This window comes from Chelmon rostratus, chromosome 22 (assembly GCF_017976325.1).
Source record: "Chelmon rostratus isolate fCheRos1 chromosome 22, fCheRos1.pri, whole genome shotgun sequence".
In the NCBI taxonomy this organism is placed as follows: Eukaryota; Metazoa; Chordata; class Actinopteri; order Chaetodontiformes; family Chaetodontidae; genus Chelmon; species Chelmon rostratus.
The window spans coordinates 19,945,248-19,967,955 of NC_055679.1; the positions used below are offsets into that span (position 1 = coordinate 19,945,248).

At 45.1% G+C, this 22,708-nt stretch overlaps 2 protein-coding genes and 2 non-coding genes across 7 annotated transcripts; 3 read left to right on the top strand and 1 right to left on the bottom strand.

Annotated features, from left to right (window-relative positions):
• Positions 1 to 1,278: 1,278 nt before the first annotated feature.
• xpot (exportin, tRNA (nuclear export receptor for tRNAs)) lies at positions 1,279 to 15,971 on the bottom strand. Of its 4 annotated transcripts, none has more exons than XM_041964158.1 (25): positions 15,885 to 15,971; positions 13,848 to 14,001; positions 13,509 to 13,591; positions 13,365 to 13,421; positions 13,208 to 13,277; positions 12,527 to 12,745; positions 11,605 to 11,789; positions 9,670 to 9,838; positions 8,932 to 9,168; positions 8,762 to 8,800; positions 8,614 to 8,676; positions 8,406 to 8,530; positions 7,136 to 7,280; positions 6,923 to 7,042; positions 6,742 to 6,836; positions 6,211 to 6,280; positions 5,861 to 6,099; positions 5,140 to 5,425; positions 4,842 to 5,031; positions 4,434 to 4,550; positions 4,220 to 4,335; positions 4,093 to 4,140; positions 3,933 to 4,004; positions 3,038 to 3,094; positions 1,279 to 2,954 (listed from the first exon to the last, which is right to left on the bottom strand). In XM_041964158.1, the coding sequence occupies exons 2-25, from the start codon at positions 13,932 to 13,934 to the stop codon at positions 2,928 to 2,930; spliced, it is 2,916 nt and encodes a 971-aa protein (XP_041820092.1). In that variant the 5' UTR covers positions 13,935 to 14,001; positions 15,885 to 15,971; the 3' UTR covers positions 1,279 to 2,927. The 4 variants fall into 4 exon arrangements, with proteins under 4 accessions (XP_041820092.1, XP_041820089.1, XP_041820090.1 ...); XM_041964155.1 differs by having other exon boundaries at positions 15,779 to 15,889; XM_041964156.1 differs by lacking the exon at positions 15,885 to 15,971 and adding an exon at positions 15,779 to 15,878 and having other exon boundaries at positions 13,848 to 14,021.
• A 1,436-nt stretch (positions 15,972 to 17,407) lies between these two features.
• On the top strand, positions 17,408 to 21,035 carry rpl18a (ribosomal protein L18a). Its single transcript, XM_041964039.1, has 5 exons — positions 17,408 to 17,479; positions 18,944 to 19,123; positions 20,001 to 20,130; positions 20,521 to 20,630; positions 20,910 to 21,035. Exons 1-5 carry the CDS (start codon positions 17,462 to 17,464, stop codon positions 21,000 to 21,002), a joined length of 531 nt encoding a protein of 176 aa, XP_041819973.1. The 5' UTR covers positions 17,408 to 17,461; the 3' UTR covers positions 21,003 to 21,035.
• LOC121626115 lies at positions 18,737 to 18,867 on the top strand. Its single transcript, XR_006007941.1, has one exon. It is a non-coding gene; the product is annotated as a small nucleolar RNA SNORA68 (small nucleolar RNA).
• On the top strand, positions 19,223 to 19,353 carry LOC121626114. The gene has a single exon (XR_006007940.1). It is a non-coding gene; the product is annotated as a small nucleolar RNA SNORA68 (small nucleolar RNA).
• Positions 21,036 to 22,708: the final 1,673 nt, after the last annotated feature.

A 22,708-nucleotide genomic window follows, 5' to 3' on the forward strand; every position in this document is an offset into this window, starting at 1 on the left:
CGTTTAGCCTAGTTTAGCCTAGCTTAGCACAGAGTTGTTGATAGTAATCTTCTCACCAACAAATGCATGTGAAACAGTTTACAGAAACAGCAAAAATAAAGTTTGGGAGCAATTTCGTAACATTAACTAATCTGTTTGGCTAATAATATCGCGCCTAAAGGTCCCTTTGTTAGCTTTTCCCAGAGTTACTGCTAGCTACTGAGTGGATCATGAGTTTTCTTTTCTCAAACTAGATTCTGAAGTCAGGATTAAAGATTAACTGACATATTTTGCATGTAAACTAAGTTTTATTTGTCAAATATCAAGTTAAAGTCAGATTTTTGGTTTTGATGCCTGAGGTCCTTTTTATTGGCGCCATTTATATAAACTGTGGCGGCACACAGACCAGCTCCATCCTCACAGGCTGCACGTTTGACAAATGGTTTATTATTAAGAAATTAGATGAAGGATAAGTTTGGCGATATTCTGGTGAACAAATCCCACGTACAGAAAAAACAACTGATGCTTCGGACTTCCTGTTTGTTGGATAGAAACCAAAGTGAGCCGCTGTTATAGTACTGTTAAAGAACAAACTATATATTTGTGAGTTTGTTTTATTTTTATGACGACTTTACAGAGAAGCGATGATTTGGAGCTGAGAGATTCACTGACAGTTTGTTGTTTTGGCCGTTTCGTGGGATTTGTTGACATCAGAAACACGTACAGTAACACCCAGACTTATACTTTAAACTAGCTTTATTTATACGTCCGCATGACCACATTTAACTGAACGCAACACTTTCAGGCACTTTCTCTGGCGGTTTTCCAAAGGCAAAGTTTCTGGGAAAATAGAAATTTAAAGAGGATAAACGAAATGAGGAGAAGTGCGATGAACATCACAAACTGATCTGAACAGTGGAAACAGCAGGGGTGGGGGGGTGAGATGCTACAGCGAGACAGAACGACAGAATCTGTACAGAGTCGGCGTTAAAAAGTGGATTTGTGTTTTTCACCTCAGTAAAAATGATCCGGCACATCTCATCGCCGTGCATTGATTGGTTTGTTACTGTTTGAAAGCTCCTTCACAGTATTTCTCGCAGTAAAACGTTGCATAATCAATTTGTTGATCATCCTGAATTGTCACAAATGCTTGAATATAAAACTCATCCAGCTGCTTCTGCATATGATCAAACATGGTTTTATATCAATGATTCCTATGAATGACTTTACGTTTGTATGGAAGCTCAACACCGCCAAGAAAAAAAAAGATGAAACGTTAGAAAAAAAACACAAAAAATACTCAGAATAAATCTAATTTATGATAAAACAAATCAAAATGATGAAGCTTTCAGTCAGAATTTTGAGATTTACCAGAACAAAATTCTAAATCAAAATTTGAACGTTAAACCTTTGACTTACGTCACAATTACAAGATTTCAATCCTAGTAAATCAACATTTTGAGATACTAAGTCAAAATCATGACATATACTTATTAATTCAATCAACAGATGTTCAAACTCTCGCTGTAAGTGACAGTGATGAGACACCAAGTCCAAAATAATACTCATCGTAAGTAACAGAACTTCAAATTTTTCAATAAAAGTCATGAGATTTCACAAATGAAGAGATTTACTGAGCCAAAAATGTTATAAATAAAAATCATGATAAATTTAAAAAGTTATGACAGTAACGAAAAATGATGACTTTTCAGTCAAAAGCTCAGAAGCATGAGATTTGTCAAAACTTGGACCAAAAAGTCCAGCAAAGGTTTGAAATGCTGTGATACAATTATGAGATTTACAACTTTACTCAGTCAAAATTTTAACTTTTGAAGTCACAATTACGAGCAAGTCAACAATATAAATTAAAATTCTGACAAACAAAAAGGCTTGAGTCAAAATAAGAGACACAAAGGAAAATTCTGAGTTTTGAAGTAACAAATATTAAAGTCAGAATAAACGTACGTCATCGCTGACCTTCTGAGTGGTTTTAGCATTTCTAACTTTTAATCCTTTTTCTCCCCTATTTTTGGTATTAATGTGCTTCCATATTCAGTTTCCAGATGGGAATGAAGATTAAAAAAAAAAACAAAAAAACTAAACCCAGGAACTTTATTTACAGTTTTAACATCTTATTCTCTTATTTACACTTTGTTCCTCCATTTTCGGTTCATTTCCATCTGAAATTAAAGCAGCTCCAAACATTACTCGTATTTCCAGGAAACAAAAATATTCCGCGGATTATAATCCCATTCAATGTTATCATAAACTCACCATGAGGGTCTGATTTAACTGAAAGTTGAGTGTCTACATCCATCAGGTAACATAACGAATATAAGAGCGGCTGAGAGAATACCGACGGAGGATTCAGGAAAATAAAGTCTGTGGATGTTTCGAGTCGACCTGTAAGAACTAAACGTTTCACCTCAAACTGAAAATCAACCATCCATCCAATCAACACTTAAAAAAAGCCACATGAATGGAAATAATACATCTCAGCCCTTATTCTTCGTCCATTCTGTGGCAGCAACAACCAAACGAACTCAGGGTCACGTTCTGAAATGTGGGTTCTAAGTGAAGGTCGGACTACAGTAAAGCTCTCGTTATTTACCAAACGTTCCAGTCGGGTCGTCTCCCACAGATCTGCGTTCGCTTCTAAAAGCCCTTTTCCACACGACTTTCCTCCAAGTCCTCCACGTTCCGATCATCAGTCGAGCTCCGGCTCCTCTCGAGTCCACGTGGACAGCTCGTCTCGTCGGCGGCCGGAGGGATTTATCCGTCCCCCGACCTTCTGTCCATGTCCCCGCGGAGACGCCGGGCTTAGTTATGCGTTCGCTCTGTAAGTGCTGAAGCAGCTCCTATGCTAAGGTCCTTGTTTTGTTGTGAGCGGCGTGTTCCACCACTTCCTGTATAGTTTTTCAGTCCCGGTGAACTTCCAGTTTTATTGCCTACAGTTTGGCTCGCTGAAAGAACGCCTGCAGACAAGAAGGAAGAGAACTGTCAGCTGATGGAAGAACCAAAGAACCCGCTGGTCTCCGTAGAACAAACACTCTCGTACCTTAATGTAGTTCTTCAGGACTTTGACGTCCGGCTGCTGAATCACCTGACAAAGTTCCTGAAACATCAAGTTCAGGAAGTCAGAGAGTGTGAAGAACACACGATGTCCTCAGACAGTCTGCCCCCAGGTCCCCCCCCTCTGTTCTCCCAATGTCCTCAGACACTCTGCCCCCCCCCCCGTTCTCCCAATGTCCTCAGACACTCTGCCCCCCCCCCTCTGTTCTCCCAATGTCCTCAGACACTCTGCCCCCAGGTCCCCCTCTGCCCCCCCTGTTCTCCCCCCTCTGTTCTCTCCCTGTTCACCCCCCTGTGTTCTCCCCCCTCTGCCCCCCCTCCGATCTCCCCCCTCTGTTCTCTCCCTGTTCTCCCCCCTCTGTTCCCCTCCTCCGTCCCCCCTGTGTTCTACCCCTGTTCTCCCCCCTCTGTTCTCCCCTCTCTGCCCCCCCTGTTCTCCCACTCTGTTCTCCTCCCTGTGTTCTACCCCTTTGTCCCACCCCTCTGTCCCCCATCTGTTCTCCCCTTGTGTTCTCCCCCTCTCTTCTCCCCCTCTGCCCCCCCCCCCCTCTGTTCTCCCCCCTCTGAGTGTTGTATTCAGTGTATAATGAGCTCCTGATGTTTTCAGGTCAGATTTTAACTCTTTGCTGCTTCTGCTGAAACATTAATGAAATTCTTCCTTCATCAGGACGAACTTTTACGTCACAATTTAACGATTTTTCTAAACAACGTTCAGAAACTTGAAAAGAAAATGAGACTGACTGCATCAACAGCATGAGACAGGAAGTTAAAACTTTGGCTGTGGGTCATAACTGAAGCGCAAACGTGCGCGAACACGCCGCCGCCTTGTCGTCCAGAGCGCGAGGAGACGTCACGGTTTAAAGGTTTAACGACGGTCGTACCTGTGAGATCTCAGGTGACACCTGAAGTGAGGGCAGGTACTCCTGCTGCAAGAACTGGATGAACTCTGGCCCCTGAAAAACAGACGACACGACGATAACGACCGACTGCGTTCGAACATGACGAGTATTTCACAGCTCAGAGTGATTTTTAAAGTTTTACCCTTTTGAGATGAATCATTTTCAGCGTGAGAGCGCACTCTGACAGCGTCTGAAAAACAAACACTTCTGTTAATTAACCGCCTCGCTTTGCTTCTTGCGTTTGCCGGCCGGACTCTGCAGAAGCTTACCAGGACCGTCTGAGCGTCCGAGAGGTCAAAGGTGGGTTTGAGAGGAGCCAGGAAGCACGCAGGGACGATGTGTTTGTAGATGAAGTCTGGGAAACCCACCATGCCGTCTTTACCTCCTGCGGGTCGCAGCAGAGGACAACAACGTCAACACAAAGGCACAAAGACACGCTGAGCAGATCTGAAACCAGCTGGATGGATGTTTTCCTGCTCTCACCCCACAGCTCCACCAGCTTGGACAGGATGATGAAGCAGGTTTTCTGAGCGATGGGGTCGGGGAAGTCCACGGCTCCCTGGATGATGGTGAACACAACTCGCTCGATGTTTTCTGCTCCTGAAAACAAGAACGCAACATCAACGCCATCAAAGATCTTCAACTGAGGAACAACTGCAACTCTTCATCAGTCATCGTCAATAAAATCATTTTTTACTTCTGCCGTCTTATCGAAGGAGTTAAAACAGGTTAAAAATTCAGCTTCACATTTAAAATCTGCAGAATTATAAAGTTATAAAACACAAAGCTACAGCTGGTTAGCTTAGCTTAGCATAGAGACTGGAAACAGAGGGGGGCAGCTAGCCTGGCTCTGTCTAAACCTAACAAACACTCGGATCATCTGTAACTCACCCTGATTGGCCATCACCTCGTTCATCCCGCTTCCTGTGACGGTCTGGATGAAGGTGAAGTAGCTCCTCCTCAGCATCTGTTTCTCCAGAGCGGCCGCCTGGTCGTTGTCTTCCGCCGGCCGCGCCAACACCTCGAAGATGGCGAGCACCAGCGGCATGAAAACCTGCTGCAGGAAGGGAGACACCTGCCGCTGCCGTGGCAACGGGAGAAGAAGTCGGTTATTCATCCTGGTTATCGGTTTGTAAACCTGTGATCTGAGTTTGCAGGTTTTGTCCCCGTCGTGGTTTTTCCTGCGTACCTTGAACTTGGCGGTCATCTGGCTGATCAGCGGGATGAACTCCTGCAGGTCTTTGGCCTCGCAGTCCTTCAGCATGTGTTCGGAGGCGGCGGGGATGAAGGGCAGCACCTCCTCCTCCAGGCAGATGATCATTCTGTGCAGGAAGGAGCGCACCGAGCTGCGCAGCACCCCCCGCTGGACGGGACAGCTCAGCGCAGGCAGGAAGGTCTGCATGCAGTCTCGGTAGACCTCCGTGCAGCCACACTGCTTCACCGTCTGCTTGTTGCTGAACGCTTTGCTGGTCCGACTGGAAGAAGAGAGACGGCGAGTTCAGCTGTGACCCAAAATCATTTCAGCAGAATCTATTTCAGAGCTGCAGCAGGTAAAAGATCCCGAAAATCCCAACAGAAACGTGCAGGAACGAAGCATTTTAATGTAAACCCACTGACATGACATGAACCGTCAGTGTCTTTACTGGGATGGATCCAAGTTGATCCAGTATAAAACTAGACGATGAAGTCGGTTTAAGGGTTGCACTTGTTTATTTTAAGACTTCAAAAGAATCTGAGGTGTTCTTTAACGTCGGGTTTGGAGACGTCAGACGTAACCCTAACCCTAACAGCTGCAGCAGAACGAGGCGACGCCTTATTTTAATGCCGAATTGTCTGATTAAATTCTTTTGCATCTGAAGCTAAAATGTGTCGTCAAACAGGAGAAGATCAGTCTGGATCCGAGTCCTCACCTGGCGAACCCGACGGCGTGGCTCAGACAGTCGGCGAGGGCGGCCTGTCGCTCCTCCTCCGTCTCCTGCGGCAGCTTGGCGAGCAGCAGGCGGAAAGCGTCCATCAGCGGCAACAGCAGGCTCCTCATCAGCGCCTGTTTCCTCTCGACGGGACTCTCTCCGTTCACGATCAGGACGCCCGCCGTCTCGAACATGAACAGCTGGTCGTCGCTGGTCAGCAGCGCCGGGAAGCCATTTTCCTGGGCGGAGGAAACCGGATGTTGAGGACTTTATATTTCTAACGGTATGTTGCAGGCGTGCAGCTCAGGACTGCTGCTCTCTTTCTTCACTCAGCGGATGCTGATACTTACGGGAGGAGCCAGCTCCAGCAGGTCCTGGATCCTGGTCAGGATGTCCTCGATGAAGGCGTTCATGTGTTTACTGTCGACACAAAGCAGAGCTGCTGAAACAGCTGAAGCTGACACACATTTCTCTCACATCTGACCAAACTGAGAGTCTGAATGAATCTGAAACTTCAGACAGGAATGACTTCAACGTCTAACTATCGACACATCAGGTTCTCTTCTTAAAACTCAATAAAACTTCATGTTATTAGACGTCATCTGTTCTGAAGGATAAAGAATTATTTTGCTCACACAAAGTTAATTTATTGAGTGATATCTCGTTATTAGGTCATCTGGTTATTATCCTGCACACACGTGAACTTCTCGTTATCAGGATATAAAGTCATTTTACTTTCAGAAAGTTTTTTTTTGACTAAAAAGACTCGCTAACTAATCCAAACACTTCATGTTCTGTCCCGTCAGGTGTTTCTGTTATTTTGTCCAGCTGGTGATGACCACTCAGCGAGCGTTGAATGAGGATGATGAAGCTGGACTCACTGCAAAGCTTTGACGAATCTGGAGAAGAGGTAGGCCACCCTGCTGCGCACCTTCGGGCTGTTGTGTCTCAGTCCTCTCTGGTCCAGAAACGCCATCTGACAGTGAACGCATCGCTGGTCAGCTTCATCTGATATCTCATCACGCACCTCCCCCCCCTTCACACCCGCTAAAACTCACTCACCAACACGTTGGGGATGTGCTGCGGCTCCACCACAAAGAATTTGTCGTATCGAACGACCGTTTCGAAAAACTCCAGCGACACGGAGCTGTGCTGGTAGCTGCTGACGCTGCAGGACACGAGCTGAGATCCAGAGAAGAACAAACGTTACCGTTTCCACACGTTCACGACAGCACACACCGAACTGAACACAACCGGCGGCGTCACGTCACCCACCGTCCTCATCATGTCCTGCAGGGCGCTCGCCTTCGTCGCGTCTCCGGAGAAATGAGCGCCGTGAGACGCCGGCAGGGCTTCGCCCAGCATGTACAGCAGCCTGATGGCCACCTCCACCTCCATGAACGCCGCCGTCTGCCAGTTCCTGAAAACAAGAAGACGCGATGAACACCAGGAGTCCACATTACGGGTTCAGACCTCCTGAAAACCCCTCAGTTTTAAAGGATAACTCTGTTTTTTTACAACCTGGACCTTATTTGTAGCATTAAATACGACCATTTACTCCCCCAGACAACTTTGGTGGCATTTGGAGTCGTTTTGAAGAAATTAGCCCCAGAGGAGCGGCGCGTATATCCGTATAATGCGAGTACTCGGGGCATCCATGCGCAGCCTCTATATAACGCATAATCTGCAGAAACTCGTTCATATTCCAATATTTAGTTCTGATATGCTGGTGCTATTCCCCTCTGAGCCGGCGGTCGGCTAGTTTAGCTGTAGTTTGGCACAGCTATGGTTCGTTATTGCGTATTCGTAGCCGACCGCCGCAGAGTCAGCCGTGTTGTGGCCGGCTGCTCGCAGCGCCCGGCGTTCGGTAATGACATCATCCACGTCAGAGGTAGTTGCCTAGAGACGCCGGATGTTGATAACATGCCACCACGGGCTCAGAGGGGAATAGCACCAGCATATCAGAACTAAATATTGGAATATGAACGAGTTTCCGCAGATTATGTGTTATATAGAGGCTGCATGGATGCCCCGAGTACTCGCATTATACGGATATACGCGCCGCTCCTCTGGGGCTAATTTCTTCAAAACGACTCCAAATGCCACCAAAGTTGTCTGGGGGAGTAAATGGTCGTATTTAATGCTACAAATAAGGTCCAGGTTGTAAAAAAACAAAGTTATCCTTTAAAACACCGACGTTCAACAGCACAAACTGTCAGAGGTGTGAATGTTACAGAAAGAAGATTCGTCTATAACTGAGGATTTCACATCTGAAGAACTTTCTGTGAGCTCGTCTCCGAGTTTATTTATTTCTATTTGTCTTCTTAGTCACGTGACTCTGACCACCAACAGGTGTTGCTGTTCAGAAATCCCCAAACCTGCTGAGGAGATTCAACAGATCTAAATGTTGCTTCCTTTTGAAGTCAGATGTAACAGATAACACTGATTTGGTTTCCATGGTTTCTATGTGGCGTTTCCTCGCGGCCTCGGGTTGATGACTGAACCGAACGCGTCCCTCCTCCACGTGAACAAAGCGGTTTCTTACTGCATGGTGTTGGTGAAGACTCGTCTCACGGCCTCCAGCAGCAGCTCAGGAGACACCTGAGCCAGACGATCCAGCAGCATCTTCAGCTGCTTCCTGTACTCCACGAACATGGCCTCGTCCTCGCCCTGACAAACACAACCAGAAGATCAGCCGCAGCTTCGTTTCAGAGTCGACACGCGGCCGTCGGCGACCAAACGGGGAAGCTCACCTCGTTCTCGAAGTTGTACTCGTCGTCGTACGTCAGCTTCTTCATGACGGCGAGCATGATGGCCTGCGGCGAGAAGGCGGGACGGTTCATTTACTCATCCGCCAAACAGACGGTCGGATAATTAACAGCATCGTTACCACAGACTCACCTCTATGTTGGTCTTCTGCTGGTCGGTCAGCTGAGGAAGCTGCAAAAGCAACAGACGCTTCACATGAATTTCACTTCTCAGAATGTTTTTCTGATATTTTCTGATGTCATCATGAAGGATGTGACTCAGCTTTGTACTCTGATTGGTCCAGGTCAAGCTGGCGGCCTCACCTGCTTGAGGACGTGCAGGTATTCGTAGCAGAAGCCGACGATGTTGGCCGAGATGTCGTCGTCCTCGTGCACCAGCAGCTGGAGCAGCAGCGGCACTTTGGCCTCCACGGCCTGCAGCGTCTCGGCCGCGTCCTTCACGTTACCGGACTTGGCCAGTTTGGTCCAGCTCAGAACCAGACTCTGACCCATCCCGTTCACCAGCCGCGAGAACTTGGCCAGGAAGTCCACGTCCTCCTCCTGGCGAGACAGGAAGCGGGAAATGAAACGCTCTGCCATCCAGGAAGTGAGGAGCGGCAGGAAGAGCACGTGACCCGGTGACCTCTGGGTGCGAACAGAAACATGTGGCTGTGAAGTAAACCTGGACCTCCGGTCTGAGACCCCCGAACACCAGCGAGCAGCAGGGTGTGTTCACAACCACAGCTTCTGTTCCACACAAACCGCTTCCAGGAGAAACTAATCACGGAAAATAAAAAACTAAACACAAATGAAGAATAAACAGAACAAATCTGGTTTTTAACTTCAAATCTTTTCTTGTGGAAAAAGATCAAATCTGATTGGTCAAACTGGTCAAGCTGAGGTAAAAGTTATAGTATTATTATAGCTGATTTTATTTTGTGTCTTTTTCTTCTTTTCTTTCTATTCTTGCTGCCTGTAACTTGAAGCTCTCTTGTCATTCCTGAACATCAGCGTGTGTCACGACCGATCTCGTTTGCGGAGCTGCGACAGGTGAGGCCGAACCTGTTCCACGTTGAAGAACCCGGCGGACTGCAGGACCTGGCACAGACTCTCCACCAGCTTGGTTTTGTCCACCGGGTCCATTCCTTTGTTGATGATCTCGAACAGGCAGTCGCAGGCCTCCTCTCTGAGCTCCTCCACAGACATCTGACTCAGCAGCAGGTTCACGAAGCTGAAAACAAGAGACTGATCATCAAAGCGCTGAACCGACCTCCTGCAGTTTGAGTGAAGACACTTTAAAATGAACAAGAGACACGAGAAACGTCCCACAGACACAACACCAGAGTGTCACATGACGTCGTCACTTTCCCTCTGCGGACAACAGAACGTGTCAGACCAGCCTCATGAACTCCAACCAGGCATGTCAAACTCATACTCATCATCACACCAGGCTGGAACCAATTAATCAGCTGATCTCAGTCTTCAGCTGATAACTCAGTGATCCCTTGATGTTGATTGGTTGGCCAGGTGTGCTCCTCCTTGGTTGGAACGAAAACCTGCAGTCACTCGGCCCTTTATGGAATGAGTTTGACATGCCTGGTAAAAGGATGGCTGAGATTATCTGAAGTGGGCTCGTGTGCTGGTCCCAGTCTGGAGCAGCAGTGGGAGTACTGGTGCAGGAGGCTGGTACAGTAACTAATCACTGCTCAGGAAATCAGTTTGTTATTTACATTAATACTCAGCTCGCAGGCAGACAGAGTTTCAGACGGAGAACTGAAGCTGTTAACTTGTTAACTGTCTTCAAAGCCACCAGACGTTTCACCTGGAGGAACACCGGAGCTGATCTGCTGCCTCCATCAGTTAGTCACAGAGAACAATATAAACGGCTTTCACATCCCTTCTAGCCAGACGACTTATACTCCTCAAGTGGAAGGAGAAGTTTCCGCCAACCTTTAAAGTGCTGATTAAAGACCTCCTACATCACTTAGTGTTGGAGAAAATTCGCTATTCCACAAAAGGGTGTGCTCAAAATGTTATGCTGTATGGCAACCTTTTTTGACATACATAGAAAATATGGATGATGCTAACACTTAAAATTTAGAGAATCGATCCTATATTGTATATAATCTATAGCCCACTTATTTAATTTCAATTCATTTCCTTTTATTATTATTATTAATAATTACTCATTTATTTATTTTGCATACTTGAATATTATTTTGTCAATCTCGATTGCTATCTTATCTTATTTATTTTATTTTAATGATTTATTTATTTATTTTTTCACATCTGCTTATTTTTAATTTTTCATTTCATTCTATATACATCTATTTTTTATTTGTATGTATAAGTAATTCTTTATAAGATCATTATTTAACTACTTAATGGTACAGTAATACTGTTGTTGGGATGGGGCTCTGTTGAGCGGGGGGGGGTTATATTGTATTCATGCAGTTCTGTTTTTGAAGTGTCATTCTGTATAAATTTAATATGCCAATAAAAATACTTTGAGCAAAAAAAAAAACAATATAAACGGCTTCAGTTCCAGAGAGGCCTGGAAATATTGTGAATATAATGAAAGAGTTAAACTGAAACGTTGCCTTGTGGGTCTTTCTTTAGCTCCCTCCAGCCCCTCCTGCTGCCTCTCCCGTGGGTCAAACACTGACTACAGTGAAGTGTTTTAGAGTATACTGATAGTATATGAGGACCTCTGACAACCCCGCTTCAAATAATCCAAGCTAAGCCTTTCTGTGCCAGTTCCAGCCGTCAGCTGCCTCAGTGGGACCCACAGTGAGGGTCTGACAGACCGCCATGAATGACAGACCTAACTCTGATCGTCCAAACTGACCGACCGTGAAGGTTTCACAGTGACATGACGACGTGTGACACACCTGTTCATGTTCAGTTTTCTGAATAAAATCAAAAATCTCTGCACATGTAGACTTTCTCAACTGGTCAGTGACGCTTGTGATCTACTAGACGATCGCTGCGACTGACCGGTCGTTGGCGATGAGGTTGAGGTCGATCCAGGACACGTAGGCTCCCACCACCTCCAGACACTGGCAGGTGAGCTCCGGGTGGGACAGCTGGTAGGTCTGCAGGATCTGGAACCAGGACTCCACCAGGTGGGGGATGCACTGCTCCCGCATGCTGTCTTTGATCAGAGTGTTTCTGCGCGTCTCCTGAAGGAAAGATTCAACACGATTAACCAGAGTCTCTCAGCTCAAGTCAGAAAACTCCTGATCCAGAATCAGATTCAGGCGTTCGCCGGACGACTCGTTCAGTCCAGAGTTATCGATCAAACCGGCTCTGTCACAGCACAAACACCTTCAGAACATGTCGGTCGTCACTTTGTATTCATCAGATCAACACTCATCTCCTCTTCCTCTCATCATCAATCATTCTGCTTTTTCTTTCTCTGACTGTTCAGTCAAGATTTAATCAGAGAGCAGAGAAAAAAAACTGATCAGTCCTGTTCTGCCTTTAAAGGATCTGTGTCATTAGAGCTTCAGCGGCTCTGTCAGGACAGACAAATGCTCGTTAACTCTCGTCAGATAAAAGAGGTGGATAACGAGTCACATTTACTCAGCAACTTTTTAGATTAAATTCTACTTGGAGTTTAAATGCGGCTGTATTTGTTCTTTACATGAGAAGTAAATCACTTGATTAATCAATTATCACAACAGATGTGATTCACTTCCTTTTGATTAACTGTACTTATACTTCTACTCGAGTACTTCTAGTTGTGTAATGTTAGTACAGCGTAACAGTAGTTGTCTCTGCTGCCTTCCTTTACTTTCTGTCACATCACTTTGTTCGTTTGTCTGTAAAATAACTTCTTCCTTAAATTCTCATGAAATCTGTTTGACTTTAAAATCGTCCTCGAGCAAACGTGGGAGGAGTCAGAGCTCAGTCTGACCTCAGGTGAGTGCAGGATGTCTCTGTCGACCACCTCGGCGTCGATGGCCATGAGCGTCCTCAGGTAGACGTCGACGCCGTGAGGGTTCAGGCCCACCAGCGACAGGATGTCGAAGAAGAACTTGGGCCACAGAGTCAGATACTCCATGACGAAGGTGAGGGCGAACACCTGAGCCGCTTTGTTCCTGATGAAGGGCTTCTCAGGCTGGCCGTTCATCAGCTGTAGTCAAAAAGAAGGGATGAAAAAACATGTCAGCAGTCTGCTTCTAACTACTTCTACTTCTACTACTACTACTACCAGGGCTGTCAACAGACTTGCTGGGGCCCGGGGACAAGAGACCATCATAGGGCCCCCCCAGCAACCCCAAATTTCCAGCTTCCGGGCACGTATGTAGCATAGCCTTAAGTGTGCCAGAGCGGGGTCAAACCATTCTCTGCTAAGACGGGGGGATATATGTTGAGTAGAGATAATATTTAATTCTTCAGGCAATGATTTAATTAAAAAGAAATATGTGAATGTAAAGTAAAATAAATTAAGGGTCATTCAGGGGCCCCTATGGTCCTGAGGCCCGGGACAACATACCCGGTTGCCCCCCCGTAGACGGGCTTGACTACTACTACTACTACTACTACTTCTAATCTAAGTACAAGCCACAGGTAGAAGTGGTGTATCGTGCAGTACCTGACACTGGAGCCACTTCATCAGAGTCTCTCTGATGAGCTGCTGCTGAACTGCACTCAGACCAGCGTGTCTGCAACACAAACAGCGGCACACGGTTTGAGACGATAAGATAATTATCATTCATGAAGGTAATGAGACGGAGCCTCTTCCTCCTCACCTGAACTTGATCTGATGTTCCAACACTTGAAAGCAGAAGAACTTCACATGGTCGTCGCTGAAATGACAGAAGAAATAAGTTTCCACACATCTGAAACAGTCCAGCAGCAGCGATGAGAGGATCCCAGCAGGAAGTGACGCTCACCTGTAAATCCCTTTAGCGAGAGCCTCTGCACACACCTCCCAACCATCCTGAGACTCCTTCAGCTGCTCGAAGTACACCATGGCCTGAAGACACACACGTCAACACTGCACATTCTTATCAAGCCATCAGCTTAACAACACACACAAACCCTGCTCTTCATTTCTAACCACTTCCTCATTGGTCCACCACAGCCAGATATTAAAGACAGATGAAGACTTGAAGACGAACCACGACCAGTGACCAAATCTCTACAATCCCCACTGGCCCCCAGGCTGCGGTGCACTGGTTAAACTCACAGGAGGGATTTTGTTCAAACAGTATGATCACTCTGTGTCTTACCCTCTGCCTGTAGCGGGCGTCGGCGTTCGGGTTGAGCCCCTGCAGGGCCTGCTCGTCCATGACTGCAGCGACAGACTGGCAGGCCATTCGTGGGTTAGCTTTCCTCCAAGGCAGGTGCACTCCTCTCTGCTGCTGTCAGCCAGGTTTCTCTCATCTGGTAAAAGGAAGGAAAACCTGCAGTGAAGTATATAAGAGCATTCAGCTGCACTGGCCCGGCAATGCACATGGAAATATGCAGCCAAGTATACTGAGATGATACTGTTTGTTCCACAGCTTTGACCATCACAAGGGGACACCTTTCAATACAATGCAGCCCAGTACGACATCCAACACTAACAATGTCCTCAATAATAAATTAAATCAACACCTCTGACTAGAATCAGGCTTCCACCCATATTTGAGTTTGTAATCTCACTTCTGAATACAAGAAGCAACACAAGAGCCAAATATGATCCCATGAACAGTCACTTGTCAAGTTTCATCCAGATTTAGCACAAGAAAACAGATTTTCCAAAAGAGAAAATGTGAATGAGTGCTTGTTTCCATTCACTATTGACTCAGAAAACCTTATTGATCACTGCAGAGAAACTGCTTTGTTGCTGCACAAACTGCTCAACATACAGAAAGAAGGATGAAATACTTAAAAAAGGTAAAAATAAATAAAAAAGCAGGTAAAATATAATATAATATTGTTGTGTGAGTATGAGTTCATTGGTTGAAGAAGAGCAGCTGACAAACTTGAAGATGAAAAAACAGATCAATAATGTGACCTTTCACCTGAGGTCTGCACACAGGGGACGTCCTGTGATCCAGACAGAGTGCTTCACCACTGTTTCTCCCCAAATCCTCAAAGATGGAGGGGTGAAAACCCACTGTGTCCACTGCAGACAGAACCACCGTTTCCCCTGCAGGTAAACACCACCTTAGTTCTCTGAGAAACAGGTTGAAAATATTCTTTATCGTTCAGCTCATCCAGAGTGTTCAGAAGCTCAGAAACACCTTCAGAACAGCATGAGTTTTATTTAACATCCATCCTTACTCCATGTCACTGTGGGACTCCAGTGTAACACTGCATGAGAGGCACAAACTGAGGCTAAAGCCAACTAATGCTAAATGTGCACTCAGTCATTCTCTGACGGCTCAGATAAGTCAGTAAATTGGCAGTGAAGCAACACGGCTGGGTTACCTGTGCGTGACACAACGTGACATCCAGGTGAGCTGACTCTTAGGGTCAGCACTGGTGTGAGCTGATGGTTGCTAACAATGCCTCAGATATGACGAATCAACACTGACGACTGGTGTTTATTTAACCCAGCTTTGTGTTGAGCCTCTGGAGGACGGAGAGGATGAACAATACAGGTGACAGCAGCCAGCCTACATGATGCAACGCAGCGTCAACACTTTCAGCCACGATGTCGCGTTTCTGATGTTAACTCCACAAACAAAAGACCTCCACTGAACATTTGCACGGTTTATTATGCGACACAGACCGCGTGTGTCGTGGTTAAAGATGCGAGATGCGAGCCGGGCCACTCCTCGAAAAGTTGACACTGCGGTGCTACAAGCTAACAACTTCATACAAATACAACATAGCTGACTGCCGCTAACTCAAGCTAGCGTTAGCCGACTAGCTTCTGAGCTCGCCTGCTTTAAGTTAGCAATCCTGACCGTGTAACAATTAACAAGACCCCGGTCATCACCTGAAGCTTCTATGAACTGTGATACCGGCAGTGTGTGGGATGAAAGCAGGTTTATCGTGTTTTTTTATCCCTGTTTATCGCGGCTCGGTAACGTTACCTGCTGATGTCTCGCTCGCCTCCTTCAATCACATCATCGTTGTGAAAATCTCACGATGACAAACTCCGCTAACGTTATCCGTTTCTTATCCGGCTAAGCACAGTAAAACGAACGGCACATTCTGAAAAGCTCACCTTAATGAAAACTTAATTCATCAAGTGTTTTTGTTTTCTCCCGTCAAGTCATCACGGAGCCGCTGAGAATTCACTAGAAACCGAGCTGCATGTCGGCTACACTCACCGACACACGACAGAGCGGCGGTGCGGCGTGTCCACTCCGTTAGCATCCGGGTCACAGCCACAGGAAGCGATTCACCCACAACGTCGGCGAAAAATTATGAATATTAATGATAAAAGTGGAATAAATTGAATTATTCTTTTCTGTGTTGCAACCACCCTTATGTGATATATGACGTGCTACTGGATACTCTGAAGACTGTCTTCATGCGGACAGATGTTTGCTGCCTGCTAACGTTAGCTATGTTAGCTCACTTTGAAGAGACTGAAGTGAGGTTGCGGTTCGTAGTTGGACAAACATGTTTGTGATCCCAACATTGTTGTCCTCCTAGAAATCAAAGTCAAAACTTTGATTCAATTTAAAAACCTTTTTCATGTTTGTTAAACCTTTATTCTATGTTAAAGCAGGAAAAAACGTATATATATACACACATATATATACATATACATACATATATATATATATATATATATATATATATATATATATATATATATTGTTACGAATATATATATTCATAACAATAAGTATTTCATACAGTTTTAAAGTGTTAAATCCAACATTGTCTTGCAGTGTTATCTCAATACCACTCTCATATGTCTGCAAGCCCATAGTCACTGGCCAGTTAGCGTAGCTTAGCATAAAGACTGGAAATAAGGGAAAATATCTAGTCTATCCTATAAAGGTAACAGAATTCACCTACCAGCACATGTAAACCTCACTAACTGACACATGACTGTGTGTTTAACCTGTACACAACAAGAAGACGTGAAATCATATGAAAGCACAACTTGTGTTTTTGAAGAGAAACTTCAAGATTCAAGATTTCTTTATTATCATTGAGCATGGACATGTCAAGGAAATATGAATGACAACCCCCATGTTAGAAACAAGATAATAAAATAATGCAAAGATAATTGAATAAAATAAACCAACATGTAGACAAATTATGCGTAAATGCAATAAAAATATACCAGAAATAAAAATATACTAACAGCAGCTGAATATATACTAAAATGTATACACTGAAATGCAGCTGACAATTAGGTAAGCATGTCTGTACTTAAATGTTTAACTTAAACAGAATAAAAGTAAAATATTTTATTATAAGTGTATGACGATGATGATGATGATGATGATTGTTGTTGGTGGTGTTGGTGGTGCTGTTATTGTTTTCCGTGCAGAGGATGGATCTGTGGAAACTTGACCCACAGAGCTCTGAATGGATCATGACTGAATAAACTAATGTTAAAACTGCTTTCATTTAGTTTTATGGTATTTGTATTGTGTCAGTGTTGGTGTTTTGTGCAGTTTTTTGTGTAATTTAAAGGCTCGTCATCTGTACTAGTCCTGTAAGAATAAACATTGAATAAACAAACACACGTATGAAGTGAAGACTTCACGGTCGTCTGACGAACATGAGCGCATCTTCGTGCCGGCAGCAGCTCGGGCTGCAGGCCCGGCAGATAGGCCCGCTGGGCCCGCCTCCTGACACCTCCTGCCGCTCCTCCGTCCATTTGACGTGCGGAGGCTCCGCCCTGCTGCTTCCTCTTTTACTGTGGCAGTGAGCGAGAGACACCATGAAGGCGTCCGGCACAGTACGTAAAACTCTTTATTTACCGATATACGCTTACAACACACGAACTATATGAACCGATATCGCCTTATAACGTTATGATTGTGAGATGTATGCGTTTATAGGTCCAAAAAGTCCTAATTTAAGTGACAATTTGCGTCTTTTTCCTACCGATGTGTTTTGCGGCTACAACATGGCGTCCGCGGTACCATGTGGACGACGGTGTCTTGAAATGGGACCGTGTGTGTGTTTTACAGTCTGAGACCTGTTTGACACGATAAACCGTCACTGACAACAGAAAAGCAGTAACAACTCCTGAAACATCTTTATTTGATTATTTATTGAGGTATAATGTCCGTTAAACGTGCCGCACGAGCGGCTTTTACTCTGAGCTTTTAGCTAACCTAGCTCATGTGAAAGCTAACGTTAGCCGCTAATAGTGTGGTGCTAAAATGTGTTTACTGCTGTCCCCTGGACGTGGATTGTACCACGGGACGTGTAGTTAGTAGTTGCTTTAATTTTCGTGATGTTTCTAAGCTGTCGGTTGGAAAAGCGCCCCCACCGTGCGGCTCGTGCTCAGGTTGGTCTGGTGGAGGTTGGTGAAGTTTTGCAGAACATCTGCTGTCAGGCTCTCAGTAATGTTTGTAGCTCACAGACTGTTAGTTTGAGGAGGCTTTAATTCTGCGTGTTGTGTGAAGTGATCAAGCACAAGGCTCCTGGCTGTCAGCACTAAAGAGCAATAAACTGTCACAACATGTACTGTCACAGAGACCAGCAATCAAACTGATACTGCAAAAAAAACTTTTATATAGGAAAGACTCAAAGTGAACTATTTCATTAAAAATATAAATGCTTTGCCCAAACCCCCAGACCTGAAATCATAGAGAAACAAGACTTCCACAGGGTCTCTGCAGCACTGTTGGGTCACTGCTCAGCTCTACCCAACATGGTCTCATCAGGTCTCTCCAGAGTTTGAGTTATTAATGTGTGCAGATACAACCTAAACTCAAATGTTCAAAAAAAAGTTAAGAACAAAAAGAAAAGTAGTCAAAGTTTTGAAATAGAGCAGTTACTAAACTCTCAGTTAAAACCAAAGTTTACAGGAGTGTGTATGGATTTGATGTTAGACCACATTTTACTCTGAATGAAATACATTTGCGACGTCTGAAGCATAAGAACAGAAGGAAGTCGAACTCTAGAAGCATCAACGTCTTCAGAATCGGCGTCCACGAAAGCCACTCAGGATTTTACTGTCTTTTTGTTCATATTCTTCATCACATTTGCACCCAAACCCAAAGGCCATACCATTCCAGTGGTATGATTTTGTCTGGTGTGCGAACAGAAAACGATCCTTGTCGCCTTTCTCTGAAGCTGCAGTGCCGTTGAAAGTGAATTCAAGGGTCAACAAATCGTCTTTAAACGCCTCAACGTGTAAACTTTCACATGATGCACATGTATCCTAACAGATCCTTTCCTCTCAATGCAGCTTAGGGAGTACAAAGTCATTGGGCGTCTGCTGCCCTCTGCCAAGAATCCTGCCCCTCCTCTGTACCGGATGAGGATCTTCGCCCCCAACCATGTCGTGGCCAAGTCCCGCTTCTGGTACTTCGTCTCCCAGCTGAGGAAGATGAAGAAGGCCTCTGGAGAGACGGTCTACTGTGGCCTGGTAGGTCTCTGAACCACACAGACGCCTGGCCTGTTGTCCATTCAGCTTCAGCTAACTCCACACATGCTGCTAACGCTCCTTTCACACTCTTTATCACATTTTGCACCCAAACCCAAAGGCCGTATCATTCCAGTGGTATGATTTTGTCTGGTGTGCAAACAGAAATTGATCCTTGTCGCCTTTCTCTGATGCTGTGGTGCCTTTGAAAGTGAATTCAAGGGTCAACATTCAAAGAATCAATGTTTTAGATGTGACAATAACAGATTTTAACTTACCGTGACAGCAGTGATGAACGATGTGGATCAAGTCATTGTTGGCAGTGATGCCATCTGAGGCCTCTTTCACACACAGTTCTGGTAAATTACTGGGATAGCCACTCATGACGACCGCTCTTCACACGTGCAGCTACGTCCAGCCACATGTCTGTCTTGGACCTTTGCTTGAGTAGATGTAGCAGTCCAGCAGGTGGTTTTAATGCAGCATTTATGGATGCAAACCACCATTAAACTACGGGAGAAGTAGACGGGGAGGGGCTGGATGCACACGGTGGAAGATGTCTCTTTATTTTCTGGAACATTTCTGTCTTGTGCTGTTTTAATCTGTTCGATATAAGTTTGAGGGCAGTCTTGTTTTTCGTCGTCAGGAGCGTCTTCTGATTGAAAATGTATTTTGTCAGATGGACGTAACCCTTTTAAATTTGGATGATGGACTACAGTGTTAGTGGGGGTGTCAGTCTTTGGACAGACTGACTTCTACTGTCAGAAATGTGTCCTCTGTCGAAACTCTCACACTCCCCACAAGAAGTGTCATAAAGACTGAACATGTTTAAGAATATATAATAAACTGACGTCCTGCTGCTGTTGTTGGACTCGTGCAGGTCCACGAGAAGACCCCCCAGAAGGTGAAGAACTTTGGTATCTGGCTGCGCTACGACTCCCGTAGCGGCACCCACAACATGTACAGAGAGTACAGAGACCTGACCACCTCTGGAGCCGTCACCCAGTGCTGTGAGCGCACGCACGCACGCACGCACGCACGCACGCACACACACACACACACACACACTCTCAGTTGAAAGGTTCAGTTGTTAGCTTTGTTGATGTTAGCATGCTGATGTTAGCATTAGAGCTGCACAGTTTCATGGTGAGGAGTTCTGGTGCCACAGATCACTGATTAAAAACACCACGCTGTTTTTAAAAGATATTTTGTTTGCATCCACATGTTGGTGATCTGTTGTCAGTCTGAAGGATCAGCCAATTAAAACACTGTTAATGAACCTGAACTCACCTGAAACACGTCCGTCATTCAGCTTTGACAGTAACACACACACACACCTGTGTTAAAGCTGCTGTATCGATAAAGTTGTGTTGAACTGTCACCTGCCTTTCGTCCGTCAGATCGTGACATGGGAGCTCGCCACCGCGCTCGCGCCCACTCCATCCAGATCATGAAGGTGCAGGTCATCGCCGCCAACAAGTGTCGCAGACCCGCGATCAAGCAGTTCCACGTGAGTCGGGACGCTGTTCGATGTTTTGTGACCCCGCTGGGGTCGTTGCTGTGTCGCGGGTCTCTCTCTGGACTGCCTCCATGTTTGTCAGCTCCAGTTTAAAAATCCGCCAGACAAAAAGCCAGATTCCTCTTCCAGATTTCAAGCTTCCATCTTCAAACTTGGCGGTTCTGAAACTGGCGACAGACGATTGAATAACTTCACTGCTGATTTAAAATAAGTTTGGTTGCATCCACACTGTCTGAAACTGAACATCACCTCCTCTGATTCCTCCTGCAGGACTCCAAGATCAAGTTCCCTCTGCCTCACAGGGTCCTGCGTCGCCAGCACAAACCCCGCTTCACCACCAAGAGACCAAACACCTTCTACTAAAAGCAGTTTTTTTCATGTTGTGCGGGGGAAAAATAAAAATAATAATCGAATTGAAAAAGAGCTGTTGCATTTTATTTCCATTTAGAATAAATAAACCAGCAAATGTTTGTTCAGTTTATTACAAACATGGAAACAAAACAAAAAAGGAGGACAGTCAGATTTACTGCCAGTTAACAACAGAAACATTATTTTTCCTTTGGAATCGAAAATAGAAACTGATCCGGTGTTCAGTGATTAAATGAGTCTGTGAAGACACTGAGACGAGAGAAAAGATATTTTACTGTTGGGTGAAAACACAAAAACATTTGACTTCAAACAAACTCTTTCCCAGATTGAACAGAATAATGAACAGATGATGAGGTGAATCAAAACATTTAAAAAATAAAGTAGTTTTTAGGAATCAGGTCTGAAAACTGAGAACAGGACAGTTTCACCAGCAGCAGGGTCACGAGTCGTCCTCTGTCAGGTTCATGGATCTCATATCTTTGTCTTTGGCCTGCGGTTGTGAAGCTCAGCCTGACCTTTGACCCCGCTGTGTTTGACGGCGGTTCAACATCTGTCCACATGATGGCAGCGTTCTCTAAGGCATGAAGGTGAAGCAGCTGATCAACAGTTTCAAACAGGCAACATGACTTCCACTCCACCAAACTCAGTTCAGATTCTGAGCATTTTAAAGGTGTTTGTAGTGACGTGTGCAGACGTCACGCCCCGAAGCTGAATCACACTGAATCTATTGAAATGATCACAGTTTCTGTAAATATTTGTGCTGAGCTGCTAAACAAGAAATCTTATTCTGGTGTACAAATACTAAGATTATTGATTTTTCTGTTGGTTAAATATACAAATATTGTTGGAATCAGACAATTAAACGTGACATTTCTTCAGTTTCAGAATGCGAACAGTCAAATCTGCAGCAGCCGTTTAATGATCAGAACAAAGCTTGGCATCGTTTCGCAACGTTTCATTAGATTTCATCAGTTTCTGGAGGAGTTTTGGTGCCACAGAACACAGAGCAACACAAAGAAATATAATCCTCAGTATATCTGGCAAAATATATTATTACATAGAAGTCTGTGTTTAAATCCTCCTGAAACATCTTTATTATGGTCAATGAAATAATAGAATATTGTATAGAATACTGTCAATGAATCCTTCAGTTCCTCCTGCTTGATTCAGTCTGAGTCCTGGTCAAAGGGGACAGTCACCAGAGATCCTCCGTCCAATCACAGCAGCCGCTGAAGCAGTGAAAGTGATCATTAGTGATCATTAATGGATCCACAGAAAATCCATCAGGAATGAATGGTTAGCTGCAGGCTCAGTTAGCTGCTAGCATGGCTGCGAGCTCTCGTTTAATCAGATTCTAGAGCTGAACTGCACAAACCTGGCGTCTAAATAATAGAGTTCAGAGCTACACTCGGTCCAGGTGTGCCAGCGTGCGTTTAACCTGCGAGCTGAAGCTCATTATAAGTTTGTGTCATCATCAGGCGACGTGCTGCGAGCGGGGAGGAGGTGGAGGTGCTGTTTGATGGGAGTTCACTGGGTGTGTGTGGAGGAGACGGAGCAGTGGGTGGCTGCAGAAAAGACCTCACTCAGTGATGGAAAACATTCTTTTCAATGAGTCACAGTCATAAACATGTAAAATCATTACAAATACATGAAAAAAGTGCACGTCTGAGCTGACTTCACCCGGCGGCATGTGGAACTGC